General features: G+C 42.6%; 1 protein-coding gene across 1 annotated transcript; it reads left to right on the top strand.

Annotated features, from left to right (window-relative positions):
* Positions 1-803: 803 nt before the first annotated feature.
* LOC130830218 (arylamine N-acetyltransferase 1) lies at positions 804-15158 on the top strand. Its single transcript, XM_057697281.1, has 3 exons — positions 804-846; positions 4554-4634; positions 14160-15158. The coding sequence occupies exon 3, from the start codon at positions 14165-14167 to the stop codon at positions 15035-15037; it is 873 nt and encodes a 290-aa protein (XP_057553264.1). The 5' UTR covers positions 804-846; positions 4554-4634; positions 14160-14164; the 3' UTR covers positions 15038-15158.
* Positions 15159-16400: the final 1242 nt, after the last annotated feature.

The following is a 16400-nucleotide window of genomic DNA, read 5'->3' as shown; positions in this document are numbered from 1 at the left end:
AGGGGCATTTATGCCCCCATTCCCATTTTGCAGGCTGGGTGGTGTTCCAGGGCCATTAGCTGCAGGTCCATTTGGCCTGCCCACCACAGGCCAAGAGAAAGCCTTCAGGTAGAGAGTCCCAAGTTTATGCAGCATAATACCAGAGGCATGGACTAGAACTGTTAGTGCCAGAGAGAGAGCACAAGGTGACACTTGTGTCATGAAGATGGTTTTAGAAATAAAGTGTAAAGGGAAATGCAGTAGAAACAGCAAGAGTGATAGGTCGATATCATTAACAGAAGTTAAAAACATATGCAGGAAAAAAAAAGCACATTATATATGTCACACTCATAACTTAAATGTGGACAAATTTAGGACACATTACACGGTGCCTTTGAGTGGAGTAGTGAAGGGGACTGAAGATGGGGAAGAAAAACGGAAACTGAGGGGCCTCACGGAAATTCATGGGGAAAAGCTGTCATAACCTGGGGGAGTGATTTAAAACACCCATCTCCCTCTGCTCCTCCAGGTTAATGAATCTGCTTTTCCTGGATCCCCTCAGAACCCTAACCTCCCACATTACACACAGGATATCTGGATTCAGGCTCCCTAAGAGCAGGAACTGTATAGAACACAAGGTCAGTCCCCTCCCAGCCTGGGGCCAGGGCTCACAGAGTACACTTGAACAGAGGTGCACAAGGACATCCCAAGTCCCCAAGACTACATTTCCCAGAGCTCCCTGGTGAGTCTAACTAGACTCAGGGGGTGGAGCAGTTTGCAAACCAATGAGGGCTCTTCCTGGGCTGGTCCAGGAAGTGGCAGGATAACAGTCAGCCTGGTTCCTGGCTGTGGGCCCCGTGGAGCTCGGTAAGTGACCCATTTATGCTTTGAAATTGGGGCTTAATTTCAAATCCTAAGCCAGTTCAGAAAGTTTGGCTGACACCTATGCTGTAATTATTGTATAGGATAGTGGAGGAGGTAAGACCTCAAATCAAACTGTCGGGGTTGATGCCGAAAGCTCAGCTTCTCTGTCCAGTGGTGCCCAGTCAGATCTTGGAGACAGAGTTTTGGGTGAAGTAGAAAAGGAGAGCTTTACTGCTCTGCCAAGAAAAGGGGGACACAGCGGCTCCTGCCTGGAAAAACTATGTGTCCCAACCTAGGAGTATTTGATAAGGAGTTTTATAACAATACTTCCTAAGGATGGGATCACTGACAAGATTAGGATGTGTGCAAAGTCTCGGGTGGTTGATCTTCTAATCCCAGTGAGCTTCTCTGGTCCTTTTAATCTGGCCTCAGGTGGTTTCCTGGCTGCTCCTCTCTTGCTTAGCAGCTGTTCGAATCTGCCCTTTGGAACTCGGGGACGGTCATGGAGGCTGGAGTCTTGCCTACAAGAATTGGAGGACAAAAAAAGAGGCCTCCATGCCCAGGAGCCCCACAGGGCCCTGCTCAGTTTCAGTGTGAGAGTCTGAGCCTCATGACATCCCAGCTCTGAGGACTCAGGCAGATCATATAAGGGTCTGTAAAAGTCAGTGTATCCCTCAGAAAATTGGAGCTGATAAGAGAGCTTACTTTGAAAGGTTGCTGTGAGGATTGAAGAAGTGTGTAAAAGATAGCTAATGTGTACAACAAGTGATTCGGGGGACAGGATTTCCCTCTTGGATCATTGAAACAATGATGTCCACCTTCTCTGTCCCCAACTGGGTGTGCCCCAAAAGACCCAGTTACACCTGCAGGCAGCAAGTTCACGATCACTCCTGCTCCTCCTGCATTAGCTAATCAGAAATTCTCTAATGATCCCAAAACATTCAGGGAGTCTGTGTTGCATTGTTTGCACAGTCTAAGAGATTCTTGGGGAAGTTTTATCTTGATGGAAGGAGGACCCTAAGGGGAGGGTCTCCAGGAGCCACAGATGACAAGAACCAGCTCTTTCACTGTCAGGCAGGCCGAGGACACCACCCCCTGACAGATGTGCAGAATTCCACAGGCGAGAGCAGCCTGGAGAGGCTGGCTGCCCCGGAGCAAGGGGCCCCATGGGCTCTCCGCTCTGGACTTTGCTCCCCTGCCCTGGCCCAGTGCCCATGACAACAACCCGCCTGTTGGCTCTTCTTTGATGAACTGACCTTTCCCTTACCCCCAAGTCAAAGTTTAGTTTCTCAATCACAAAACAGCTGGCCCCACCCTCTCTTGCTCAGAAGGAAGTTAACTGCCAACTATGTATATAGCTGCATCCTGCCCAGAGACTTATTTTGTTTGCCCTTTATAGGTTTAAATCGTTTACAGCCAACTTTATTTTTTTTCTCATTCATCTTTATTGGAGTATAATAGCTTTACACTGTTGTGCCAGTTTCTGTTGTACAACAAAGCAAATCAGCTGTATTTATACATACACCCCCATATGCTCTCCTTCTTGAGCCTCCCTCCCACCCTCCCTATCCCACCCCTCTTTAAACATAGGCAGATATCACCCACAAATCTGAGTTTCTGCTTCTCCTCAAGAGGGAACAAAAAAGGAGAAACAAAGAAAACTTGAGAACTTCTTGCTGCCTGGGTCTAACTTTTTTGGCTGTTTTCCATGGATGGGGTCCCTGGGCCTGCTCCACAGGGCTTCTGTGCACTCAGCATGGTTGAAGGATGGTCTGTGGGCATGGCTGGCCTGGCAACTTCTCCTTTTTTCACCCAGAAGATCACCGGGCTGGCCACTTGTCCCTGAGAGTGGGTTGGGTTGTGGTGTCCTCGCTGTGAGCTGCAGCGCCCAAAAATATAAAAGGCAAGTAAAGGGGAAGGATGGGAAGGAGAAGAAAAGAAAATCACAGCTCAGGGAAAGAAAAGCCACTCAGAAGCCTCTCTTAACATTCTACTATTCAACTGGGCAAATCTCTTCCTAAGCACTTACCCAATAAATTGAAAACAGATATAGAAAAAGGTACTTGACCGCAGTGTTCTCAACAGCACTGTTCACAGCAGCTGAAGGTGGAAACAATATGAAGGGACAGGAAGTAAACTGTTGGTTGCCAGAGGCTGGAGGAAATGGGGAGTCACTGCTTAATGAGTCTGCAGTTTTCCTGGGGGAGTGAGGTATTTTGGAATTAGATAAAAGGGGTGGTTGCACAAAGTTGTGAATGTACCAAATGACACTGAATTGTTCACTTTAAGTGGTTTATTTAGGTCATGTGAATTTCACATCAATTTTCAAAAACCTGTTCAGTCATGACAGAAATGCTGGCAGTAGGTACAGAAGGTGCCCCCTCTGTCCAAACGTGCACTTATGCTGCTTGTGGCCCTGGGTGTGACCCCAGCACTTTGCTCCCTTCCCCTGGGCCCTCCCTTTAGTTCCTCAGGCACAAGACGGAGGACTCCATTCCCTTCCTCAGAAGGAGGGGTTTTTTACTATCAACTCCCTAGTGCTTCCGTCCCAGAGACTTATTTTGTTTGACTTTCAAGATCTTCAGCTGAGCAGCTGTGTCCCTTTAGACTGACTCTCTCTGGGCCTCATCAGTGGTCCTCACAGTACCTGCCTGACTCTGCAGGCTTTAGCTCAGAGCCCTGGCTGAGCTGTGGGCTTTCAGTACATTAAGGCCTATTGTCTGATGGCCTCTAAGCAGGGCTGGCCTAGCAGCTCCCTTTCCATCCAGAAATGAAGCAGATGCCCACCTGTCCCAGGGTCAGGGGTGGGTTGTAGTGTCAATCCAGTGGGATGCTGTGGCCTTCTGAGACAGAAAAGGAAAAAGAAGGAAAAGGATAGGAAATGAAACACAGAGAGAGAGAGAGAGAGAGAGAGAGAGAGAGAGAGAGAGAGAGAGAGAGAGAGAGAAGCCGCTCAGTAGCACTCCTTAAGGCTCTTCTATTCAGTCATGCCAGAAGAGCAGACAGGAGGTGTAGAAGATTTTGTCTCAGTCCATAACTGTACTTGTGATGGCAGCATCTCAGGGGTGGACTGCCTCTGGATCAACCTCTTTTTAATTCTTCTATTTTAGGCTTGTAACTGAAGTACCACATCACTTAGGGATAAATCACAGCAGCCAGTAGACTATTGAATATTGACCATTCAACACAACAACAAAACAAGCATTCATTAGAATTCTGTTCTACCTGACTTTCAGGGCCCTCTGGAAATTGCCTCATCCTGTTCCTCTTAACTTTCTGTCACACAGGTCTCCAAAATGACCACCTATGTGACTTGTCAGGTTCCCCAGATTTAGACACTGAGGCCGGGACCATGAGCAGGTGACTTGTGAAGGAAGTGCTCCTGGGAGAACCCCAGTGTCAGCCTGGATGTGAATTATAAATCAAACTCTTTCCATTCAGGAGCTGGGACAGGGTTCACCCATCCTTGCTGACTGCATGGCAACTAATCATCTGGTGCATTGTGTCTGAGGCCCTCCTGGTGACTTCCAGTCTCCAGCCTTAGAACCCACCAGTGTTGCACCCATCTCCCATCACTGTACGTTCAGCTCTCTCCTCTATGCAATGTGATTTCTAACTATTCTTCATATGCATGTCTCAACAAGAACTACCGTTCCTGTTTTCAAGGAAGAATATGAGATATTTAAAACTATTTTTTCTATTGTTTCTAGAGTGTGAACCAGGAAGAAGAAATATCCTAAATCTTCTGAATTAAAACTGAGAATCAACCTACATCAAACTTCCTCAGGAAGGTATGCTTTTCTGAGACAGCTCACCTGGCTCCCTACGTGTGTTCACTCTGCCTCCTTTTATTCTCACGTTTATGATTAAGCAAAGTGAAATGGTGTATCAGTGCACATCTAAGTTACAAGTCAATATATTAACTTTGCAGTGTTTTCACTCAGTTTTATCCTGACAACTAGTTTCTAGCACCTCCATATTTCACTTCTATCATAACTTCAGTAGTACACAATCCCTTATATTTAGTCATGGAATATACAGGTATAATTTGGTTATAACATGTTGCTTTTATCCAGGCTCCTATACTGGCTTCTTCTCAATGGACTTGAAGTTACTAAATTCTAAGTTAACATCATATCTTTAGAAAAAGAAAGAACAAAGAAAAAAAGCTTTAAAATCAAAATATAGCTTTTAAGAAAAGTATACATTAATTTCCAAATAAAAGGATGTTGGTCAACCCAGCACTGAAATGGCCATGCAAGTCCAAAACATAGTTCTTTTGTTCCACATCACCCACCCTCCTTACTTAACAAGCACTGATTCTGGATATAGATGTAGAAGAGGGTCTGTGGTGGTCTGGATAAGTACCAGTTGTTCTCTCTGTCTGAGTGGTAGAGTTTTTGACTTGTGCAGATGTTTAGAAAGGATACATGTAAAGATGAGAAGAAATGAAATAGCCTAAGAGATTTGGAGGCGATCAGATTGCAGACATTAAGAAGAGAGAAAGTTAGGACTTCCTAGGTGGTGCACTGGTTAAGAATCTGCCTGCCAGTGCAGGGGACACAGGTTCAATCCCTGCCCCAGGAAGACCCCACATGCTGTGGAGCAACTAAGCCCATAAGCCACAGCTATTGAGCCTATGTGCTGCAACTACTGAAGCCCACATACCTGGAGCCTCTGCTCCACAACAAGAGAAGCCACCACAATGAGGAGTCCACACACCATAATGAAAAGTAGCCCACTGCTGAGACCAGCTCGGCGACTCGAGGCGAGTGACGGGTGCCGCAAGCTTGAAGAAGACACAGACACAGACTGAAGAGAAAAGTGGGACCGGGGGGCTCAAGACCTCTGGGATCAAGAGCCCTGCTGACTCATCCCAGGTTGCTTTTATTGAGTTCTTCGGCTAACATTCTCAGGTTACACCCATAAACAATCAAAGGCCTCACATGACTGAGGCAATTATCTTTGTTTACTTCCTGGGTCCGAGTTGAGCAGGTGTGGATTTGAGCTGGGGGTGGAGAGCAAAACAGCCCTGGGGGCAGGAGACCTCTCTCAGATATTAGGGATGTGTGCCCCACCCCTGTTGGCCCCTCTGCGGCTGTGCCTGTCTTAGGTTGTTCCTCCCTTGAGGAATCTTACCTGTCTTTGGCTAACCAGCCATCCTTCAGGGCCAAACAGGGTGATATTAGTCTCCACACCCCGCACCCTCAGTTCCTCCACTGCTCAAGCAGGACATTCTGAATCCCATCACTAGGCCCACATACTTTAACATTTTCAAGGTTTCAGAAAGGTTCCCGAATGTCTTCCCACATCTCCCCCTTTTTGTTTTCGTAGGAGAAGATAAGCCTGTAGGAGAAGATAAGCCTATTCGAGTTATTTCTTTTTCAGTCAATCCTTGGAGCGTTCCTCCTGCGCACCTGAGAACTAAACATAGGATAATTAAAAGACAACAAAAAGTATCAAAATGCTTAGGAGACTGCTATTCATGCCTTTTATCCAATCCAATGGATGCAATGCTTTTAATCCATCAGCTATACTTTGTAAAGTAGCAAATTTGGTGTAGAGACTGCAAAAATCATATTGCATGCCAGTTATTTTAGTTTGTAATTGTTGTATGTCCAGTGTGAGACCATTTGCTCCATATCCCAGCAGATGTGTCATTGGCATCATGGCCATCCCAGATTTGTAATGTTTTTAAACTTAAGGGAAGTTTCCATGTTTCTGTTTGAGCTCTGCCATTCTCTAATTGAGGCCAAGGAGGTATTGATCCAGTCCTAAGCCATAAGATGGGATAGGGCGAGTGCATGGCAATATTGGTATATGCCATCACAACCTTTTATAGGGATTGCAGGAGGAGTTTTTTTGGTGTAAACCATTAGAGACTGCATACCCCTTAGGGGACCAGTTTCATACTGTTCCATAGGAACCATTAAGTAGTATCACACCCTCCGTCCCACGGCAAAAATCCCAAAGAATCTGATCTTGTCTATCAGCCCATATCCGTTTTATTTTACACAAAGGTCTATCAGGGATGGCATAATTAGTAAACTTAGTATCCAAAGCTCAAACCTGAAAACAAATGTACAAAGTTCATCTCCGGAGATTCTGTATCCCATTCAAGATGGCGTTTCTTTGGAACGCTCATGATATGGCTTAATTCTCCGAGATGGAATCCACACAGGTTCCAGGCCTTGTCCTGGTGACACACAAGCAAACCCTCTTCCCCATGTGATTAACCTTCCTGATGACCAGATATTAGTCAATGGGTCCTGCCACCATATCAGCGGCTGTGCATCATTAAAATGAGTCACATTCTTAGACGAGGCTTGAAAATGCCTCTCAGCTGCTGTATCTGTAGCCTGTGCAGATACATTCAAAAAATTATTAGTGAATAAGGCTTTATTTAAAATTGTTTGTTGCCCTTGGGTGATTCCCCCTTTTTGTTTTTGGAGCATGTTTTTAAGTAGTTGGTTTGCTCTTTCAACTATTGCTTGTCCCTGGGGGTTGTAAGGAAGTCCTGTAGAATGTGATATAGACCACATATCAAGAAATTGTTGAAATGCTTTACTAACATAAGCAGGGCCATTATCTGTTTTAATGGCTTGTGGCAACCCCATGACTGCGAAGCATGCATATAAATGCTTTTGCACATGCTTTGCAGTTTCACCAGACTGGGCAGTAGCCCATATAAATTGAGAAAATGTATCAATGGTTACATGCACATAGGAGAGCTTACCAAAGGATGAGATGTGAGTAACATCCATTTGCCATAAAGAATTAGGGCGCAAGCCCCGTGGGTTTACACCAGGTTCAGATTGCTGAGGATTATTAATAATTTGGCATGATGGACACGTTCTTAATATATCTTTGGCTTGATTCCATGTAATATCAAACTTCATTTTTAAGCCTTTAGCATTTACATGAGTTAATTGGTGGAAATGTTGAGCTTCATCCAATACGGGTGCAACAAGTCTATCAGCAGCTCTGTTACCTGTTGCCAGAGGCCCAGGCAAAGTAGTATGGGCCCGAATATGGGTAATATAAAAAGGAGCGTTTCTAGAATGGACAACTCGTTGAAATGATAGAAAAAGATCATAAAGAGGCTGTGGAATAGACTGCTTGATAGTAGCAGTTTCTATCCTATTAGTGGCTTGAACCACATAGGCAGAATTAGATAAAATATTAACGGCCTGAGGTATGTCTTGCAAAGCACAGATAACTGCATATAATTCTGCTTGCTGAGCTGAAAAGTGAGGGACAGGGATTTGTCGTGTTTTAAATCCCGTATATCCCGCTTGGCCCTTACTAGAGCCATCAGTAAAAATTATAGAAGCATCTGGTATAGGATCAGATTTTGTTATTCGAGGTAGAATCCATTGAGTTCCCTTAAGAAACTGCAAAATGGGATTTTTCAGATAGTGATTATCAATTTTCCCAATATAATCAGCAAAGGCAATTTGCCAACTTACACAATTTTGGAAAGAAGCCTGAATTTCTTTAGTAGTTAAATTAATAATTATATGTGAAGGGTCAGTTCCAATTAAATGCTTACTTCGAGTTCTTCCCTTCAGAACCAACTGAGTTAATAATTCTAAATAAGGTGACAAGGATTTTACCATAGTATTTGCTAAAAACAACCATTCCACAATTCCTTCATTTTGCATTAATATCCCCGTAGGTGAATGAGGAGAAGGTAATATAATTAATTGCAATGGCTGATTAACAGTTATTCTCTGTAATTGAGAAGAATGAATTTTATTTTCTACAAGTTTTAGTTCCTCTAAAGCAGCTGATGTTAAAGTTCTTGGACTATTTAATTTTGAATCCCCTTTTAACAAAGCAAATAGGTTAGACAATGCATAGGTGGGGATCCCTATGCATGGGTGAAGCCAATTAATATCTCCTAGGAGTTTTTGCAAATCATTAAGAGTTTGGATTTGATCTGACCTCAGTTCCACCTTTTGTGGTCTAATAGTTGTTCTATCAACTATTGTGCCCAAATATTGATATGGGCTATGCATCTGTACCTTTTTCTAACTGTTCAGTCACTAATTCTGTTAGAGCTTCTAACTTTTCTATGGTTAAAGGCCACAGCTCAACCCATACAGGTGTATCAGTTTTCCAGGTCAATGGGATTGGTGCTGGGGGAAGCAGTAAGCTTTTACGAACAGTGGCCACTAGTGAAAAGACTGATATCCAAGACCTTCTCTATTTGCATTACCTTCAGCTGGAATGGGAAATAGTTTCCCTTGATAATATTTACCAAAACTTAACCCTGGCTGATATCCTTGATTTACTAGCATTTCTTGACTTTGCATACTATAAGTATCTATCATTGGGATGTGGATTTCAGCCTTCCATTGTTGCAATAAATCCCTTCCCCATAAATTAATGGGAAGGTCTGCTATATAGGGTTGTAAGTGGGCTGGCTGCCCATCTGGGCCAATACAAGGCAATATTTTAGCACTTTGCTGCAAGCCATGAGCTCTACCTAAACCTACCACTGTAATGTCTGCAGGACAAGTAGGCCAGCGAGAAGGCCAATGATTACTGCTTATAATTGAAACATCAGCACCTGTGTCTATTAATCCTCTAAAAGCTTTTCCATTTATAGTTACTGAGCATGTCGGGCATGTTTCTAAAATTTTTTCAGAGAGGAAAACTCCGGCCTCTCCTGTGCTTCCAAAACCTTTCATTCCCCTCACTTTTGTACTATTGCCAATCTTATAATATGGCAGAATAAGCAACTGTGCTATTCTATCACCTGGATGGGCTTTCCATGGAACCGAAGTTGATATCATCACTTTAATTTCTCCAGTATAATCATTATCAATCACTCCAGTATGAATTCTAATTCCTTTTGATGTTAAACCAGACCTTCCTAGTATTAAGCCAATGGTTTCTTTTGGCAAAGGTCCAGTAATTCCTGTCCTGACCAATGCTGGAGTTTCTCCAGGCAGTATAATAATAGATTCTGCACAAGGAAGGTCTAAGGCTGCGCTGCCTGCTGTGGCTGGTGATAATTCCATGACACTGCAGAGTACTGGGCCATTTCTGCCTGTTTCTAGATCTGATAGGCTCCCGTTGGTTGCGGGGCTAGCAGCGAGCCCCGTTGATAGTTTCCCGACAAGGGGGTTCCATCCTTATGGAAGTTAGATTTACACTGGCTTGACCAGTGAAATCCTTTTCCACATCTTGGACAAAGTCCAGGCTGTTTTTGCCCTTTGATTACATTATCTTGAAAATTAACAGCCCTTCTATCCACTCTCTTCCTACATTGTTTCTTTGTATGTCCTTGTTTACCATAGTTAAAGCATTTCCCTGGCAATTGGTTATTTATTTTCAGTCCAGCCATAGCTTGTGCCATCACTGTTGCTTTAAAGCTCTCAGTTCCCACTCCTTGACACACTCTAATATAATCATTTAATGTTCCCTTTCCTTTCATAGGTCCAATGGCCTTCTTATAATCTGTATTTGCATTTTCAAAAGCCAATAATTGCAAAATAGTATCAGCAGCCTCAGCATTAGTGATCTGCCGCTTGATAGACTCCTGTAATCTGGCAATAAATTCAGTATAGGGCTCTTTTGCCCTTTACCTTCTATTTTCTCCCAGGCTCTTAAGTAACAATGTCTCACCTGTTCTATGGCCTGATCTTCCATCAGAATCTGATCTTGAACTCTGCCCCAATTTCCACTACCTATCAATTGATCCAAGGAGATAGGAACCTGCCTTGCTCGATTCTGGTTTGCCATAGTTTCAGCATGATCATACCACCAGGTTTTGAATTGTAAAAATTCTCCCGGGGCTAGTACTGCACGAGCCAACATTGCCCAATCAGCTGGAATCAAACGAGAGCCTTCGGCTACTCCCTGTATGATACCTATGGTGAATGGGGAAATTACTCCATAATTTTGTACTGCTTGCTTTAATTCTTTCAATATTTTGAAGGGTATCGGCTCATGTACTGCCTCATAAATTCCATTGGGATTATTAGGATCCACTCCAGATGCCACCCTTTCATGAATAGTTACTGGAAATGCCATTTGCATAGCTTCCAGATCTCCCTCTTGTCTAGCCTGCAAAATGCCCTTCTGCAAGGGTGATAAGACTGAGTGTCCTATAGACACAGGAAAGGCATAAGCTCCCCCAGGCGGCATTAAAGAGGGTGGAGGAGGGGGCAGTATAGAAAGTTTGCCCTCCTCCACAAGTAAGGGAGCCGAGGGTCTTAATCCCTCAGCCATTTGTATTCCCTTTTGTTTTTCAGTTTCGTTTGGCACCGCACATGCCCATCGGTCCTCTGATGGACCGGCTTCTTCATCAAAGCTATCATTTGAGCCCTCAGGAGCCCATAGAGGCTCTAATAGAGGCTCTAATACTGACTTAATCAGAGACCACATTTGACCAAACAGAACCAGGTACGGGAGTCCCTTTAGAATGCAATTTTTAAAGTTCGTTCCCAACCTTATCCCTAAGTACATAAACCCAGTGTTAGCCTAAAGAAGAAAACCACATACAATATTCTCAACTATTTACAGAATTTCTAACAATCGACCTTCACTTGCTTTTTACAAGACCTTCACTTGCTTTTTACTCCACCTGCCCTTAGGAGCTGCCATAACAGGCATACATCTCGTCGATATTAATCTGAACTTTCTTTATTTCCCATATTTTACCCCAAACACAAACTACCCAAGAGATTTACTTACTGGCAGGATTTTTTCAGAGGCCTCTTACTCTCCTGTTGGGGGCTTCACGGCACTTCCCAATTCTTTACTTTTATCAATTTCACTTTCCGTGAACCTTCGTCACTCAAGCCTTTCGAGCCCCATGTTGGGCGCCACTTGCCGAGACCAGCTCGGCGACTCGAGGCGAGTGACGGGTGCCGCAAGCTTGAAGAAGACACAGACACAGACTGAAGAGAAAAGTGGGACCGGGGGGCTCAAGACCTCTGGGATCAAGAGCCCTGCTGACTCATCCCAGGTTGCTTTTATTGAGTTCTTCGGCTAACATTCTCAGGTTACACCCATAAACAATCAAGGGCCTCACATGACTGAGGCAATTATCTTTGTTTACTTCCTGGGTCCGAGTTGAGCAGGTGTGGATTTGAGCTGGGGGTGGAGAGCAAAACAGCCCTGGGGGCAGGAGACCTCTCTCAGATATTGGGGGTCTGTGCCCCACCCCTGTTGGCCCCTCTGCGGCTGTGCCTGTCTTAGGTTGTTCCTCCCTTGAGGAATCTTACCCATCTCTGGCTAACCAGCCATCCTTCAGAGCCAAACGGTGATATTAGTCTCCATGCCCCGCACCCTCAGCTCCTCCACTGCTCAAGCAGGACATTCTGAATCCCATCACTCGGCCCACATACTTTAACATTTTCAAGGTTTCAGAAAGGTTCCCGAATGTCTTCCCACAGCCCACACTTGCCACAATTAGAGAAAGCCTGGGTGCAGCAATGAAGACCAAATGCAGCCAATAAATAATAAATAAATTTAGAAAAAAAGAATAGAGAAATTTGAAATGCTGGAAAAATGGGAAGAATGATCAAAAAAGAGAGCTAAGAGAAGCTGAAAGAAATGACATTAAGAAGGACAACAGAAACACATAACTTATCACTATTAACCTAGGGGCAGGGCCCTTTTGTAGCCTCCTCTTACCAGTGGTAATGCACCACTACTGCAATCTGTGTCCCTACTGGATTAGGACCCTGGTATCAGGGGACAGAAACCTTTTCTACATGGGATTTTAGAAAATAAGGACTTCTTTTTCTTTTTATTTCTTTCTCTCTCTCTCTCTTTTTTTTTTTTTTCCTGGGCTCACCTTACCAGAAAGTCAAGATATAGTTTAAGACTTGATTGATGTCTTTTATTATCTTTCCTTTTCCTGCTTTTCATTCCTTCCTCAACTTGACAGATTCTTTGTTGATATTATCCTTGGTAGCTTTGAGCAAATATCCTACCAGCTTCTGACCCTGCAGTAGAAGCATCTGCTTAGGTTTCAGCATAAGTCCCTCAACAGAGTCTCATTGAACTGACTTGGGCCACATGCCCTCCATGAGCAAAACACAGGTCCTAGAGCAAATGTGTTTTGAATTGCTCCTACCTGGGTCAGAATGTACAGCTCAGAATGTACAGCTGACTCTCCATACAAGCCAGACATCTCAATTTGGTGATGGTGAACTTTGTCCAAACTGCAGTCTTCCCCTACTGCCCTTCTCACAGTGATTTCTCATCTCAGAGTAAAAGCCAAAAGGCCAGATCTCATCTCAATCCACACTTCCTCTCACTCCCTCTGCTCCCTTCATCCTGGCTTCCTTGAATGTTCTTTGGAAACTCTAGGCAGGTTCCAGTTTAAGGCTTTTTTTTTTTTAACTCTCTGGTCCTTCTCCCTAAATGATCCTCCCACAAATGTGGACATGGCTCATTCTCTTCCATCCATAAAGTCATAGTGAGGCTTTAGATAAGATGCTTCTACTGCAGGGCCAGAAGCTGGTAGGATATTTGCTCAAAGCTACTAGGAGAACTTGCTGAAGAATAATATCAACAAAGAATCTATCAAGTTGAGGAAGGGATGAAAAGCAGGAAAGGGAAAAATAAGAAAAGACATTAGAAACTGAAGCTCTCTCTGTGCACATCTTATCTATCTTCTTTGCTTTATTTTCCCCAGAGCACTTATTGCAATCTAAGAAATTGCATGTTTTTTTTAATTCATTCAATTCACTATCTGTATCATACCAGCCCCCACTAAAATGTAGGATGTTTTATGACAAGCAACCACTAGGTCAGTAACATATACATAATCAATTTTGAGTAAGCAATTTATTGAATAAATCAATAAATCAGTTTGTGAATGGAGATGAATCTTTCAGTGGGGAAATTGTGTAAGGTTCAGCTTTGAGTGGGTCAAGTACCATGAATGCAAGTATTGTATTATACAACTCTCCTATTTATATTAGAAACTGTTTGTAAACTCTATTTTAATTGATACCAATTTGTACCTCTCCTTATTCATCACCAAGAAAACCACATGTAAGCTATTTATCATTCTACTCATAACTTCAATTGGATTTCCAACTTCTCATGCACAAAACATGGAAGAAGTGAAAATACTTTTCTTGCAGGGTTTCTGACACAATTAACTGAACTTATGCATGTGAAAGTCATTAATACAGCAAAAGCACACCCAAAAAAGGCTTATAATTACAGATATTTATAACCATTGTTTGTGTTTACATATTTAAAATACATTTGTTATAATTAGGCTAATCAAAGAAATCCAAGTACAAAAGTAATATATTTTGTTTTGTCTTCCTTGCCCTAAGGAATCATGAATATTGAAGCATATTTTGAAAGAATTGGTTATAAGAATTCTAGGAACAAATTGGACTTGGAAACATTAACTGACATTCTTCAGCACCAGATCCAAGCCATTCCCTTTGAGAACCTTAACATCCATTGTGGGGAAGCCATGGAATTGGGCTTAGAGGATGTTTTTGATCAAATTGTGAGGAGGAACCGGGGTGGGTGGTGTCTCCAAGTCAATCATCTTCTGTACTGGGCTCTGACCACAATTGGTTTTGAGACCACGATATTGGGAGGGTATGTTTACAACACTGCAGCCAGCAAATATAGCAATGCCATGATTCACCTCCTGCTGAAGGTGACGATTGATGGCAGGAACTACATAGCTGACGCTGGATTTGGACGCTCTTACCAGATGTGGAAGCCTCTGGAGTTAATTTCTGGAAAGGATCAGCCCCAGGTGCCTTGCATCTTCCGCTTGACAGAAGAAAGAGGAATCTGGTACCTGGACCAATTCAGAAGAGAGCAGTACATCCCAAACCAAGAGTTTCTTAATTCTGATCTCCTGGAAAAGAATAAATATCGGAAAATCTACTCTTTTACTCTTGAACCTCGAACAATTGAAGACTTTGAGTCTGTGAATATATACCTTCAGGAATCTCCAGCATCTATGTTTACAAGCAAGTCATTTTGCTCCTTGCAGACCCCAGAAGGGGTTCACTGTTTAGTAGGCTTCACCCTCACCTACAGGAGATTCAGTTATAAGGACAATACGGATTTGGTAGAGTTTAAGACACTGAATGAGGAAGAAGTAGAAGAAAATCTAAAAAATATATTTAATATTTCCTTGGAGAAAAAGCTTGTCCCCAAACATGGTGATAAATTTTTTACCATTTAGAGTAAGCAATAAAAAATGGTCTCAGTATTACTTCTGGTGATGTAACTTTTTATTACAAAAAAGTTTAAATGTCTATAAAAATAGAATGAAATAATAAATCTCCATTTATCACTCAGTTTATCAGCTATCAACTAGAGGCATATCTATAATATTTTCTCAATGCTCCCACATTATATTGAAGAGAATCCTAGACAACAAATCATTTCACCCTTTAAAAATGTCAGCATATAAAATTAGATAACATTGAATAAAACATAACCATATATCTTCAAAATTAATAATAGCAAAGATGTTTTGATGATGGCCTATGGTCTTCTGGAGGAAAAAGGGATTTATGCTCGAAAACTTTCCACATTGGTTGAATGTTGAATTCATAGAACATATTTACCCATCATTCTGTAACTAGAACAATGAGGAAATCATTTTTATTAAATTCTGCCAGCATATATCCAATGTCAAATTTGTGCAGAAACACCACATGTATAATGGGATTATAATTCAACCAAGAAGAATGAGACATGACTTTGCTTCCAAAGAACTTAATAGTTCTCAAGACAAGGTGTAAACCTACTTGTTAAGTGATTAAGTACCAAGAGAGTAACACAGCTAATAATTTCTTACATGACAACCGCAGTTCTTCATGTACCATTTTTCTTAATATGGGAACACTAATATTTAGAATTTTCAAATTTTAGAGCTCAGTATTTTTGTCTAAAAGTAAAAGTACTGCAAATTTAAAATACTTATTATCTGTAAAAACCTGATGTTGAAGCAGTATATTAAAACACTGTCAGCCAATACAATATCAGTCACAAAGTTTTTGTTTGGCAAAGTTGGGTTATTACGGGGCTGCTTTTTTTGTTTCCTTGCAGTAGAGTCTTCCTTGAATCTTCTTTCTTGTCTCCTAGTTCTATTCATTTACTTCCTTTTACACTTTGTGGTAAGAGTACGTGCTTCAAAGTATACGGCTCTGAGTTCAAATCCTGTGGACACTAGGTGAATTACTTGATGAACCCATGGCCCCCATTCCTCAGGGATAAAACGGGGACAATACCTGTATAAATAAGGGCCAGACCTAGAGCGCATCTTCCTTCCCTCACCACTAGCCTTGTGCAGCTCTGCTGCTGCCTTACAGCAGTGTCCGGTCTCGTCTGGTACTATTGGGCAGAAAGGATTTTCTCACGTTCTGAAAAGACAATGGCAAGGGAGGAGATGCTGGCGAGAGACACCATCCAGATCAAAATGTGGCTCAAGAAAAAAGATGCAGTTTTGTACAAATGAGTCAAAGTCATATCGTATGATGAGTATCCTGAAACCCAAGGCAGTTTTTTTTCCATGAGTACATCTATGACATGGGTGGGGG

This window comes from Hippopotamus amphibius, chromosome 10 (assembly GCF_030028045.1).
Source record: "Hippopotamus amphibius kiboko isolate mHipAmp2 chromosome 10, mHipAmp2.hap2, whole genome shotgun sequence".
Taxonomy (NCBI): Eukaryota; Metazoa; Chordata; class Mammalia; order Artiodactyla; family Hippopotamidae; genus Hippopotamus; species Hippopotamus amphibius.
Note: the sequence above shows the minus strand (reverse complement) of the source record. Positions and strands in the feature narration are given on the sequence as shown.